The 15,510-nt window shown below is 39.4% G+C and overlaps 1 protein-coding gene across 1 annotated transcript in view; it reads right to left on the bottom strand.

Moving 5' to 3' along the window:
• Positions 1-15,510, bottom strand: part of nrg2a (neuregulin 2a) — an 83,304-nt gene continuing 67,794 nt past the window's right edge. The window contains exons 6-11 of the mRNA XM_059351631.1: positions 11,609-11,632; positions 9,919-10,021; positions 8,923-9,046; positions 8,653-8,780; positions 8,301-8,522; positions 1-3,419 (exon numbers count right to left, since the gene is read on the bottom strand). Coding sequence (XP_059207614.1) covers positions 2,765-3,419; positions 8,301-8,522; positions 8,653-8,780; positions 8,923-9,046; positions 9,919-10,021; positions 11,609-11,632 — 1,256 coding nt within the window. The 3' untranslated portion in view covers positions 1-2,764. The remainder of the gene's footprint in view (positions 3,420-8,300; positions 8,523-8,652; positions 8,781-8,922; positions 9,047-9,918; positions 10,022-11,608; positions 11,633-15,510) is intronic.

The following is a 15,510-nucleotide window of genomic DNA, read 5'->3' on the forward strand; positions in this document are numbered from 1 at the left end:
TAATGTTTTTCTTTTTTTTTAAACAGTTTAATAATTTTAAACCATTCAGAAAGTGGAGGATGTGTGCTTTTATGTGATTTGTACGAGTGTCTGGTACTTACTGTATTCGCTCAGACTTCAGGGAGCACAACTACCAAACAGTTTTCATAACCTATAACCCATTAATAACCATATAAAACATAAATCAAAATCAGATTTTATGAGTGTCATATGCAAGTCAAACCTCAAGATAATCAAAATGCAGAGCCAAGCTTTCTACAGAAATAACTACATCGTAAAATGATATGAATAAAGATTTATTTTCTCATATGAACAGGTGGATTCAATTTTCATTTTATTTTACAATCTATGACAATCTCGCATTTTTTTCTTTTTTTTCTAGCATATTTCAGGAATGACATGGGGGAAAGGTTCTTTTTTATTGCTGAATGTTAAATGAAATACACTTTCACTGACTGGAAAAGAATTGTCTGCTGCTTTTTTACCATGCACCCATCTAACCGTGACCACAAGGACATGCAGAGGAGAGGTGTTCAAACATTTCAAGCGAGGGGTGGGGTCATAAAATTAAACAGAAGAGACCAGCAGGACGTGCCTGGTAGCATCTCAGTTGGGTGAGAGGACTGGCAAAGTGAAGGGAGTATCACATTTAAACTAGAGGAGCACTGTCTTCTTTTGCATTTTTCAGACATACAAAATTAGACCCAGAGGTGAGAAACTCAATGAAATATCTGCAAGTGAGGTGTGACCAAAGACCTTTCTCTATTACAGTACCACTGTGCATTTACCATATAGCAGTAAGAATTGCAGATCAATTTTTTTATGTTTTTTTTTTTACCGATAATAATCTGATAATTCATCTTTTTTTTCAACAAGGAGTAGAAACATACCAACAGTGATGAAACATCAACTGCTCTCTTCTCACTGTGTCACTTTGAATGGGTTTGACATTTCTTGGATTACCTTTAAGATATTCTCTCAGTGGAGGACAGGGGCTTAAATGTTTTACTTTGAAAATCATCATAATTTACGGAGAAAATTTATCTGTCAACAAGACAAAGCAGTACACAGTACTATTGGGAGGAGACACTATCTGGATGCTATTTGACATTACTTGGAAGTGCGCATGTTAAGTGGAGCGGCCTAAACCGAGTGAGAAAACAATCAATGGACACACTCATCCAATGGACATGAGTATGTGAACAAGAAAGGCTGACAACTTCATAGATGGCTGCATAATGGCTTTAAAAACTAATGTAAATAATGTAAAACTCATGTAAATATGCATTTATACCATGTTATTTCATTCTACACTATAGGCATCACATAGTTTTTCCCCACACACAACACACTACAGTCACCTCTTAGAAAATGATGTAATCAAACAGCAAAATAGAAAGTTTGCATATTTTTGCATTGTATGATCCTCCGAAGTTTCACAGCTATTTCATTTATATTGTCTGGTGTGTTCTGCACTTTTCTCCACTAAGCTTTCCTTTTCTCTGTCTGTCTGTATGTATGTATGTGAGTGTTCAGGGAACTGGTAGGCTGTATGTTAACATTTAGGCCTTCGTTATCTGAGAACTGTAGTCTAAGGTAGACCTTAAGTTGAGGGACAGGGTGAACGACTGGGGAGGGGAGGGGTGCGTGTGGAAATCCTGAGACACTGTGTGGCCTTTAACACGAGCCACAAAAACAGAATGGACACAGAAGGATGATGAGGCACGGGGGTTAAGGGCTGAGTTGAGTGAAAACAGATGCAATCTTTTTGTTTTGCCATCACCTCTGATGGCAGAGGTCACCCTGTGCCAAGTGGCTCAGCGTTTGTTGGCCTCATAACAGACTAACATGAGGAAAAACCTGCTGGGAAATAAAAAGGGGGACTTAACTGGGGCCAGCTGGGAAATGGGCAGAATAGCTGTAAACACATCAAGCAATGACCTGCATAACATACAACCCTACAGCAGCCTTACCTGTCCATCTACACTGGGGGTCACTGTTCTGATAAAGCACTATTCTGTGAACCTCTGACACACTCTTTTGTCAGACCCACACGTTTGATGTCACCACAACAAACAATGAAATTCATCTAACAATCACAAATACATGCAAGCAAACTGACATGCGCACACACACGCACACAGGCATTTACACACACATACACAACCACACGATCTCTCACTGTCTCTTTCTCTGTAGACATTAGTCAGAGGGCAAAAAGGATCTACATTGTATTTATCAGGCGTTCTATTAGATCCCAAATCATAAACCCTACAGGCGAATCATATTAATGTAAACATACACTTTATGTTGAAGTGGTTTATATTGCGTGACATGGAAGGGGTTATGTTCCAGTGGGGCTAGACTCCTCAAAGAATGCAACTTGGAAAGAAAGTAAAACAGGAAACCAGAGAGGAAAAAAAAACATAAACGTGTATAAAAAATGAGGCGTCCATATAAGAAAGGCTACAAAAACCTCCACTGGCCCTCTGGCATCGGCATACAGCAAAAGGCACCACAATATTACTCTATTTTTTACGTTGTGAAAAAACTGGCACATCTTTTTATGCTGTAAATCAAAATGTACATATAAATAGAGTTTTCCCTATAAAAAAGTCTTTGCTGTTAACTAGTAGACAACTTTTGCTAAAATGAAAATAAATATTTCATTTGTTTAGAATATCTGTCAGTTATATAAAATAAAAATATTTCTTATAGATGCAGGTCTATACTATATTGATTTTTGTTGGTTCATTTTCACTCTTTAATGGGGTGTATTGTCCGGTTTGGAGCGTGAGTGTGTAAGTCTTGTATGCATGTTCCCATGCCCACTGTGCCGCCCCGATGAGTGAGAAGTCCGACTGTCCACCGGCCTGTAGATGGTGGAGGGCTCGGCATTCATGTTCTGCATACTGAGGAAGGGCGTGCTCTCACCGTCCTCCTCTGACTCACTATCTGTTAGGCAGCTTCGAGACCCATAGTCCCGAGATGCCTCATATCCACGCGGGGCCACGTGGCCATTCAGTCTGGATCTTCGCCAGCGCCGGCTACCAGTTCCACTGGACCCACTTCTCTTTGGTTGCTCCCGAGAGGAGAGATACTCCTGGGTGGTCTCATAGTCTTCTTCTTTAGCCAGCCGGTAGGGGCTGGAGGGCAGGCTGCCCCTGCTGTCATTTAGATAGGTGCGACGCTGCTGCCGGTAGGGCTCCTGGCACTGGGCATCATGTAGGGGCACCTGGTAGCGACGCAGCAGAGGCTGGTCATCCTCCAGAGGGTAGGGGTTGTGGACAGCAGGAGGGAGGGACATGGCATGGCTGGCATTGGGGGATGTGATCTGGAAGGTAGGCACCTGCGAGGGCAATGAGTAATGGAAATCCACTGGGGAGAGGCGGGCTGGTGTCGTCAGAGCTGACACGTATCTGTAGTAAAAACAAAATGGGGTAAATAGTTGAGTAGAGAAGAGCAAAGAGCAGAAGTGAGACAGAGGAGGAGTGTACTTTAGGAGATGTTGGCATCCTTTTAACTGAATGAACATTGCACCTTAAGAGCCAATGTACTAGTAAGCTGTAAATAGGAACTAAAATATAAAACAGAGAAGAGTCATTCTACATACATAGATTTAACGTGAATCTTTCCATAAGCTGAAATGATGGAAGTAATGTTGCACACTGGGCACAGTGTTAAAATGTTTTAAAAAAAAGCTTTCCTTATACACTGACACACTTCAAAATAAAATTAATGATCTAATTGTGAAAAGTCTCATCGGCAGAGTTTTCCCAGGTTGGAAAGGTGCGTGTATATTTGGTACCATAATTGAAACAACTGTAGAAGTTAACTTCTCCAATGGAAAGCAATTCTCGTGGAGTCCCACAGGGATCTTTTCTGGATCCACTTCTTTTGTTAATATCCTGATTTGAAAAAAGTGGCAACAAGTCTTTATAACTAAATTACCTCTCCAAATGACAAATTCCTGTTGTATGTAAGGTTTAAAAAGGTGTTTCATTCTGTCAAATGTAACTACTTGAATAAGCTTAGGTTCATGAAAAGTAATGGTTTGGGATAAAATAAGTTAGTTACATTATGTGACATAGAATGTAATGTGGTTATGTAACTGCACAGATGAGGTAAATAGATATAATAAGACAGTCATTCACTGTTTTGTGTAAGTGAATTACAGTTTTACATTTTAGCAATATTTGATGCAGTTCTGTGAAGACCACCTACTTATATATGTTCTATATCTTTAAGTCAAAGCTCAGCCTGTGGTCCTGGGGCAGGAGCAGCTATTTTGGCTGCCCTTCAGTTTATACTGAAAACTGACAGTGATTAAACTGTCTTCCCCTGCACCCCTAGGCTCTGGACCAACCTGCCCAACATGATCACTGGGCCAACCCAGTGTCCTACTTTATAACACCTTTGAAAACAAACCTTTAAAGTCTGGCTTTTCTGGAACTCACATTCAAACTTTTATGGTCTTTTATTTATACTAATCATACTTTGAAACAACTCTTTAGCCAAAATGTTTTTCTTCATTTAGCATATTAGTATATAGGTTGATCACAATATGCTGCCAGCTGTTTAAAAAAAAACCTTATCCACCCTGTATCAGTTTTAAATGACCTCATAGTTACAGTGGTTGACATCTTAGAAAGCTTTAGTCAAGTGTGTCAAGATGGAAGTTCTTAAAGCATGACTGGTCTCCCGTTGAACAAATGGCAGACTTGCACCCAGGAGAACAGGGTTTATGTCCCATATCAAAACAAAAGTTAACAACTTTTGATGTGACTTAAATTTTTTATGTAACTTCTTGTGGTCTCACCCTCTACTTCACTGCTGGTATTTACGGACATTTATTTACTTTTTAAGCTTTTATAACACCTAAACAGGAAGTATTTTTTGCCCGAAACATAGATCAGTTGTATTATAAACAATTCACAGAAACGCCAGAATATTTTTACAACCGCTAACCGTACGTGTATGTACCGCACGCCGCAAAACGTTTGACAAACTCTCATGTGTCAGTATGGGTGGTATTGAAAAATATTCTATTCTGTCATTTAGGTTTGGAGGTCTTGTTGTCTTAAAGATGCAGAACCACTAGTAACTGTTAGAGCACTATTTAAACGATCTATAGCACACGGTCCAAAGTGCACGGTACAAGTACATTTAGGGAGTGTCCAACTCTCTCTCCCATTCCCCTTAAAAGCCAAGTGTGCCAGTAAATGGTGCATTGCTATTTATATGACGGATTCTGTAAAATGCATGTGAGCAAATGGACCATCCTATGTAACGGATGAGGAGGAGCAATGCTGCGCGTCCCCAACCAGTGGATCGAGTGGTAGGTGTTTGTTGGTCAATGGCGCAATTGCTTTCTGCTGCCCCAAAATAGGAATGTGCTAACAACGAAACTAACCAAACCTCATTACTGTTATGAAATTATCAAAAATCTTATGGTTGTCATCATATTACGTATGTTATAAACATCTTTCCTACAGTTATAATACCATGCCTACCAGAGTGTTTGTATTGACTGCTTGATGCCTTTACTACACAACAACATGCTGTGAGAGATGCCAGCCTGAGGTATTCCCACAGCCCTGCTGATTCAGCTGGAGCAGAGGCTGTCACCATGATGGAAAAGGTGCTTGTTACCTGGAATGACTCTTTGGGGATGCTGGTTATGCAATCCGGCTCCGCATAACAACTCATTGGTCAAGGCCCTATGTGTGCACACATGCTTGTTGTATGCTGGCATTGTTGATATTTTACAGCTCAAGCATACAAAGGGTACATCTTGCTTGGTTTATATATTATTTGTTCAGGAAACAATTGCCAACACTGCATGCTTGTGTAATGTATATCATATTTATATTTTTGTTGCAGTCAGCAGCTGGTGTAGGACACTCCGTCAGTCATATCCTTAGCTCTTTAAATGTAATTATACTTAACAGATACATGTAGCTATAAAGATATTAGGAACCTCCTTGCTCCTTGACTTTGATTTCAGCTCAGTTTTTAAAGCATGGCTGGACATGCACTGTTTTGCATATTGTGAACCTCAAGTAAGCAAATAAGCATTTTGCAGCAATAGCAGGTATTAGGTAATGTGTGTCAAGCACCAGTTGGCTTATCTGGTTGGACTTTTGCTACAGATACAGCACACTGGTCCACTAAATATATAGGTTTCATGCATTTGACCTAGATTTATTTGTATTTCCCCTTTTTGTTTGTTAAAAGGAAAGGTAGCTGCACATTTTAATAGAGGATACTTAGGCTTTGCATTTGCAAAATCAATTACTTGCTATGACAACCTGGTACTGTTTGAGAATATGACCACTTGTTTGTTAAAACGTAGTCTCGGGATGAAGATGCTTTTGTCCACCGTGGCTTTGATTTTGACAAATTCTATCATCTGAATATGGTGTTATCCTGTCCATGGGATCTTATGTGGGCTCACTGTACTGCTTCCATTGGTCGGTCAATATTTGGTACCTTTTCTAATAGCAACCGATCTAAAATGGATTTGGGTGGGTTAGGTTTAGCACAATTGAGGTTCCATGAAAGACGGCATTAGGGATTTTGAAGACTTTAAACAATAGTATATATGGGCCTGTGTATCAGCTATACCAAAGTAAAGGGCAGGATTACCTTGTGTACCTTTGGCATGTTTTTTCAAACTTTAAACACAGGGTTCTCAATTACAGTGCCAACAAAGACTGATTTCCGCTACCTAACTATGCCATCATCCCCCCTCAAAAATATGTTTACCTTTAGCAAAAAAATACCTAACCAACATTATGGGTGTTGTGTTAATGCTTAAACGTACACACCATCATTTTAGAATAGGGCCAAATTGTGTTCCCATATTCCCAAACATCCTCCCAGCTCAATCCTAATGCAGACCTGTTGAGTGATGGATGCTGAGCTGTGAAATGTGTTTGGAATTCAAAACATCAGCATTGAGCAGGGAGAGCATTTTGGGATTTGGAGGACCACTACTGGGTCCTAAAACAAAATCAGGGGGTGTATCTGAGGCACTTAAAAAGCAGGTTCAAATTCAGGCCATGGGTGACATGAAGTACTACTAAAATAGAGAACATGTGGAAGACCTGAAACACATTCTTTAGAGTTATTCAACTGTGTTTTTTTAAGCTGTCTTGTTCTGGTTTGTGTTAAAGGAGCACTCCAATATTTCAGGAAATATGCTTGTTTGGCCAGAGTCACATTAAGATTGATATATCTGTGCCTTTAGTATGGAAATAGGCACAGGATAAAAAAAGACAGCTTTGGAGTTGTTCAAAGGTGTAATTTCACACTTCTGATAGACTAACTAACTGCTTGTTCCTGCGTCTACAATATAATGTCAAAATGGATGTAGTCTCAGTTTTGAAGCCTCAAGTTTAACAATTTTGCCTTCGCCATCTTGGTTTTTGGCTGTGTGAAAGTGACCATAAATGATAATATCTGGACAAGAGGAAATTATCAACTATCACTAGTTCTATCTAGCTAATTAGCTTGGTTAGCAAAGTGCAAAATAGAACTACAGAAGTACAGCCGCATGCTGAACAAGACATTTTTAGGCAACCAAAACGTTACAATTAACTGTAAACTTAAAAGTTCTAAGATGAAAACATGGACAAACCCAAAACTTGACACTATGGTAACGACTTGTCAATCACAACGTAGCCCCATCCTCAAGCATACCAATTCAGAAAATGTTTAATGAGGTAAAAAATGAGAAGCAGGGTAATTTTCTCAAAGCCTTCTATACAACCAACTATATGCAACCAGTGGAGATGCCCCCTGCTAGCCAGAATGCAGGCTGAAGGTATTTCCTCATCAGTTCACTTTTCAGGCCTGGATGTTACAACTTGGCTTCAACTCTTCATGCAAAATTAGGCTAAACTTATCCTGGACCTTTCTCTGTGAAGATGCAATGGATATATGTATGTATCTATGGGCAAGATGGCAGATAAGTGTATTTCTCAAAATGTCACATTATTCCCTAAAGGAAAATCAAAGGGAAACGCTTTAGCCAATCCGAATTACATAGTGGCAAGGGAATAATGTTACAGTAGCTGTAAGCACAGAATTCCCATTGAAATAAGCACTGATTTTCACTCTTGCCTACCTTAGCGTATTTCATCATCATGCCTGCTGTTTGTCAGTTTCCACTGAGTCTCACAGAGTGCCCTGACTGGCCTCTCGAGGCTGAGAGAGAACCAGCAGAGAGAGGAAACTTCTAAAAGTGTTCACGACAAACCCAGTGCCATATCGGCACATAGAGGGGTGTTTCCCACCTGTCGCTGTGCGGAGAGTCTCCCAGCGAGTCAAAGGAATCTCCGTACTGCAGGCCTGGCCGATGGGGGTCAGAGTAACCACAGTGTGCAGCGCGCCGGGCCCGTGCCTCCATGCACGCAGGACTGCTGCATTTACTGGTCCCCACGGATGATGACATCATTCCCGGCGAGTCAGAGAGGATGCTGTCAGAGCGTTCCAGGCTCCATGTCCGTTCCTCATGTCTGACAAATAAAAAAAAAGGTGTTAACATGCACACACCCCGGCATGTCCCAGTGGGAATCTTTTCTTTCTGTTGTTTCTCTTGGTAGAAAGACAAAGTGGACCCTGAAGGACTGAATGGTGCATGCTCACCTGTGAGTTGATGAATGGGCTCGTGTGGAAGAGTTGTGAGATCTGGAAGAGGCATGGCTGGCAGGGAACGATCCCTCTGTTGCAGGCCGTATGACTCGTTCAGTTGCAGGAACATTCTTTGATATGTACTGCGTTGGGAAAAATGGATTTGGCAGATGGAAAGATGTGAAAAAAAGACACGATTTGATTATGTAACTGAGCATAAAACCATTTGGTGTACATCTGTATGCGTTTACTTTAATAACGTTAGGAATCCTTTCAGAAACTCACATCTGCCATAGGGATTTCTTCTGGGCCTGGTCCTGGGTGATTGGGTCCGTTAGCAAGGTTACGATTGGGATGTTCTGGACACATATTTTGTCGCAGATGATTGTGCATCTTCTTTCTTTGTTTCCTGTTGAGAAAATCTTGGTTATTCTCTCTTGCTTTTGTTTTTGTTAAGAAGCCTGCAAGGAAGAGTTCACCCCAAAATCAAAACTAAATATTTTTTCCTCTTACATGTAGTGCTATTCATTAATCTAGACTGTTTTGGTGTGAGCTGCTGTGTTGAAAATATCAGCAAGAGAGATTCCTGCCTCTTTTAATACAAAATATAATGGAAATAGAATGCTTGTGGTGCTCAAAGCCACCAAATGTGAGAACTCAAAAGTAATGTCTCTTTCAAGAAATCATGACCCGGTTACTCAAGATAGGCCATGTCTTTAGAAGTTAAATTTAAAAACTATTTTCTAGTAACTACTATCTTTCTACCAAACTACATCTGCACAGTGCAAAGAAGAAAGAAGGAGCTTAGCATAAGCTAGCTAAATGTTACATGTGTTTGCCACCATTAATCCATGAGTAGATGCACGCCTTCTACTGCCCGGTGACATTCAAACAATCTGCCAGAGGCGCCCCCTGCTGCTCATTTAAAAGAATGAAGCTATAAGGCACTTCGACATTTGCTTTAGTTTTCAGGCTTGTAGGTTGCCAGTTGCACACACCAAAACAATCTAAATCATTAAAAAAGAACTATAGGTAAGAGCTAAATTTTTTAACATTATGCTTTTTTACTTGATGTAACAACTAGATTCACTATTCTACCTGTAAACAATATAAAAAAGAGTCAACGGTAAACAAAGTAATCTATTATTCCCACCTATGCTGCATATTACAGGCACTGCAAACAGAACACCAGCAGCTTGAGTATAATTTTAAAATGCAGGTTGGTGATAGAAATCTGAAAGGAAAGGTGACATATTTTAAAAAATCATGAGCAGGACTTACTTGGTTTTACAGTAGGCAACCACACACACGATGCCCACCACCAACAGAGCCACACAAATACCCGTGATTGTCAGGACTCTTTTCTGGTAGAGTTCCTCTGCCTCTGTCAACATCACACCCACAGATACACAGACGCACCCACACACACCACATGCACACAGTGAGAGAAATAACAGGGAAAAAAAATTAGTGCCTTGAAGGTGCAGGTTCCCACTTTTTTCACTCTACATCTACATTGCTTTTTTTTTTTTTTTACTAAATCCTGAGCAGTATGAAGCTTCATCTTGTCTTTTCTGACAACTCACTTCACAGTCAAACCTTTCTTCGCACATAATCACAAATACACCAGATGCTGTTGCTGCCTGCGCTGCAGTGAGGTGGCGTGGGTGGGGGCAGGGGCTCAGAGAGTTAGACTGATCAATTAAGAAACTGTATTCTCTAAAAATCGAGGTATTTTTCAAATTATGTGTGATACTAAAATGGTTCTGGCCTTTAATTGATGATCATGGGATTTAGAAATGCGCAATATTTGTCTTCATCCTTAATGTCATTCACTTATAGAAGTCTTCATCTGCTCAGGCATTCAGTAAGCACACTTATGAAATCTTATTTTACAGGAATTTATGAATTATGAACAATAAAAGATCATTAAATATGAAACTAGAGAAATCTTGACTGATGCTTTTTGCTTTTCCAGAGAAGAGCTTGTGTGAGGTTGAGGTAGACTCTTTGTGTCCCTGGAGAAAATGCCAGAGCAAAGAGGTAGTGTGGTCCCTGATAAATAATGTAAGAAAAATGAATTGAATTTGTACATCTCCATCTGAAGGAGCCATCATCATTCCAGTGTGTGTCAGCTCTCTGACAATGTAAATAAACCATATTCATAAATGGTGTTGCTGCTGGCATAACAACACAATGGTCCAGTACTTAAATGTATGATTAGAGGATTACTTCATTCTACACTCTCAACCACTGAAGCGCTTTTCTGGAAAAGATGGCAGAAAACAAAAGCTAACAATGGAGGAGGATGGAAATAGCGGCAGATAGAAGAAAAACATGACTGTAGGTTCTAAATATAGCATCGCATGCTCACATCACAGCATCTACTCCTTGAAGGATAATTCAAACCAGGATCACAGGTATTATATTTCATACTTTAAAAGTTACATTTCAGCTATGCTAACGACGGGATGATGCAAGAAACATGGACAAGATCACACATAAATAAAAGGAAAGAGATGGCATATCAAAGGAAAAAGCAGACACTAGGGACTAAAAGGATTGACAGATAGATTTGAAGATTGAGGAAAGACATCTGGTTGCTACAAACATGATATATCATGCTTGTTACAGATGGAATAGGAAACCAAAAATCAGTCCAAAAAAGGAAAATATGCCACTGTGAGTGAAACGGAAACTCAGTTAAGATTCTACTTTTCCATTGCACATGTAGGAGAGGTACAGGTGATGACATCCATGTTAATGATGATTGATGGAGGATCAGTTGCATCGGCTGAGGGTTTGTCATTACAATCAGTTATGGGATGATCGTCAGAGGGATTGATTGGTTAATCGAGGGACGATATGATTAACAGTTCATAACCAAAGACGGAACGGGGGCAAGTCAAAACGAAGGACATCTATTTAGTAGCTATGCTAGGACTGAGAGTCAAAATGGATTGTTCCATACCCATAAATTCAATCCCAAGATGCTCTGCCATTGCAGAAGGTTGACAGTTGGAAGAGAAACAAAAGAAACAAAAGACCAGGTTAAGAGAGTGGCACCTATGAACATATAGTTGAGCAAACAAAAGTATGGCAACTGACACAACAAACTCTTGGAATGCCATTTAAGTCATTCATTAATAAATACATCAAAATAAATATGACTATGAAATAAAATTGATAAATAAACAAATAAATATGAGCATATAAATAAATAAAAAAATGTGTGGCATAAATGAGATAAGAAATGGAAATGGAATGGAAAAAAGCAAGTGAAACAAATAAATTATAGTTTATAGAAATAAAAGTCCCTTGAAATAAATAACGGAAAAATTGAGAAATAAAATTTCCTTTCAATAATTAAAAGTAAGTATTTAATTTTTATATATATATATATATATATTTAACTATGTTCACTCATTTATATGTTTATATGTATCTATATATTTATTGCATGATTTATCTATTTCCAATTTCATAGACATATTAATGTATATGTATATATATTTATTTAATATTGACTTAAATGGCAAATTATAATTGTCAGCATGACAGGGTCAGTAACATCAAAGACGAGAACACACTTACAGCATGCAATACACACACATTACACCACACAACACAAAACTACTGTGACGTTTTTACGTCTATGACTAATTCTAATAAAACTAGTACATTTCTTCAGCTCTGGATGTTCGTGTGCAGTTTCTATCTACTGTATGTCTCAACACAGTCTGAATGCTTTCAGAGGAGGCACCTTCTACAGTTTTTGCATGTGATTTGTTGATAGAGAGTGTTATTTCATTACATAAGCAAACAAAATCTCCTAATGGGAATGGGTCTCTCATTATTACTGTGTGTATGCGTCATCTGCTGAGATTACCTGTGCTTTCAGTTTTGTGCTTTCTAAAAAACACACCACACTGTTAGTTCACGAACACACCCATCACATGAACAGGCAAGTTAAAAAGGAGTGTATCTGTGGTGTATGGGAATCACCCTGAATAAGAAGAATTATAGTTGGGCTTTATATTATATGGCAGAGTGAGGCCATAGGGAGGCTGCACCAACCAGCTGAGACCATATCTCTGGCAGCTCACTTGCTTTACTTGGATTGAAGTAAGTCCCAGCTGTTCTTATGACAACATGCTCTTGTTAAGCCAAGCCCTTATGGCTGAGAAGCAGAAGCCATCCTCCTTCTTTCTGCTATCTCCTGGGGATGGGAGGCGCCCCTCCAGGAGGCGGGGCTCTAAGTATGGAATGGATGTGTGTGCACGCAAATGTGATTTATTTTCCTTAATTGAGAGTAGAAAATGTGAAATATGTGAGAGGCCATTATCGATTGCTATGTAGTTTTCCAAAAAACAAAGCTCATTTTAAGGTCCAGCACATCTATCACGTCTAAATGTTGCTTTAATAAACCCAATTTCTGCTACAGATCTGCATTTTTGAACCGATGAGAGAGTATTACATCATATACTTGGACTCAGTGGAGGCTTATTCTTTTCTATTATAAATAACAGCCTTTAATTAAGTTTAGAGGTGATTGAAAAATACAAAATTGCAGGGTGCATGCAAGTTCTCGATAGATGACAGAGGGCTTTTATCTGATTGTTAATACTCCATTCCTTTACTAGTCATTGATTGGAACCTATATGCATGGAAAGCATGTAATCAAACCCTGGTCTGTGTGGTTGGATGAGAAGTGGAAATAAATGCTGTCCTTGATGTAGTCGCACAGCTGCACTGAAGTTAGACAGAATGCAGAAAACAGTGTAAAAAAGAGCTCCCACACACCACTGTCTACTCTGCCAAAAAAACAAGTAATTTCAGCACAGTGCATTACGACTTAATGCGAGATGAAATTACTTGTAGTTAAGAAGGGGTTTTTTGCATTTTACTCGGAGCCAACACACAACAAACAGTATGTGTGCTGTAAGCTCGACTACAGGGATGAGCCTCTGTGGGCAACATCAGGCAGTTAGTTATTTAACTCAAATGTTACATTCAATTGCAACCACATGGGCCTGCAAAGACATGATGCTGACACATATGCAGTAAAATTCTTTGCTATTATTTGACTTGAATTATAGGCTTTTTATTTAATTCTATACTGTTACCTTACACTATCTTTAACTTTGTTTATGTTCTTTTTAAGAGAGTCTAAGCTACTTGTTGTAGGTGTTGACGTTTCATTCAAGTCAGATCACTCCTTTCCATATCACCTGAGATCATTTACAAGTAATCAACCATCACCTAATAGTGGATGCCTATCAAATTGAAAAACCTCAAGGGCAAGATCTTTCAAGCGGTTCTACAGAAATCTTCATCTAATCTTGCTATAATTTTGCAGTTGATGGATGTGTTTCTGATGTTGCCGTGTGGAGTGGTGCATGGTATGCCTCTCTTACCCGAGGCTAACAAAGCTGTTTGACATGGCACTCTAGTGCAGCGTGTGAACTCTGAGCTGAGGACATCTGCTCTGAGAGCACCATTTTGTTGCAACGTCTCAAACAATGTGAGCAACAATTACAGTCTGAATGTTCTGGTGTTTACTAGAGTCTACTTGTAACTGAGTTGTTGTTAAAAGATAGTTTGGATTTACTGTGGGGTTGTATGCCGTACTTATCAATAGTCAGTGCATGAACTACAGGTGGTGGTCAGTATGTCCCCAGTTTGGACAAGCAGACAGGAGTACCAGCACGGAAGCTTAGCAATGTACTCTGAGTTGCAACCAGACTCCACTGACAGAAACAGTGATTTTACCTCATGGATGAGGGAGAAGCTGATCTACTGCTGTCATGATCATATTGCTTTGTGTTATTCTGGGACTTTGGAGATTTGAAAGGTTATTTTAGATTTCCCAAAGTCACACAATATCACAGACAAATTAACCAATAGAGACAGCAATAAACCAGCAACCCTGTGTTCCGTTAGGTGAAAATTCATGTTTTTGTCAATGGAGTCTGGTTGCAGCTAAAACAGCAGTCCATTGCTTAGCTTCCAAGTCAGTACTACTACAAGGTAAATTAACATTTTTTGGCAAAGGAGTCTAGTGGCTTTGAAACTTTGCTAACTGCGTGCCAACCACCATCTACTGTAACACACAAGTACCTCCTACAAGCCCACTTAAAAAGAAAAGAAAATATACGCCTAAAGCACATTGTGGGGCTGATTTGAAAGGGAAACTAAGTCTACATGCCTGTATATGCATGCATATTCTGCATAAAGCAACTGTAACCTACGAACCAAGATCATTTATTTTTAATATTCGCTGTAAATAATTGGTCCTTTGGGAAACCCCCAGTTATGTTTAAGGCCAAATCAAAAGATTCAAGAATGACATTAGTGGAATTCTATCATGTTTGCTTATGTTGTGCATGATGTACATGGACATATGAAAGGGGGCCACAATTCCACACTCATATTTCTGAAGAAATCCTACATCTTATTCGCCCTCAACAAACATTTCTTTATCAGTTAAGCTGGCGCAACACCTAACAGATTCAATCATTTGTCATGCCTCGTTAATTCTAATTGTTCAGGCCTGTCTCTTGATCAGTTCTAATAGGATCACACATGCTTGTGTTTGCAGCTGATTGCATAAACAAGCATCATTAGTAAGTGAGATAAAGGTATGGCTTTAGTGATTGTTCTGCCATTAGACTGTGTTGTTACATGCAGCTGACTTTGTTTACATCAACTTCCACAAAGCATCTAACTTCAGCTGCTTACTTCCTGCTATAAAACTTACTATGAGCTTGTATTCTGAAAGCACGCATGCAACACACTGCAAGTTAAAGGGCGCACAATATCACATGCAGACCAAACACAATAACAGACTCCACTAAACGATGCCAGCTTGTG

This window comes from Centropristis striata, chromosome 15, assembly GCF_030273125.1.
Source record: "Centropristis striata isolate RG_2023a ecotype Rhode Island chromosome 15, C.striata_1.0, whole genome shotgun sequence".
NCBI lineage: Eukaryota > Metazoa > Chordata > Actinopteri > Perciformes > Serranidae > Centropristis > Centropristis striata.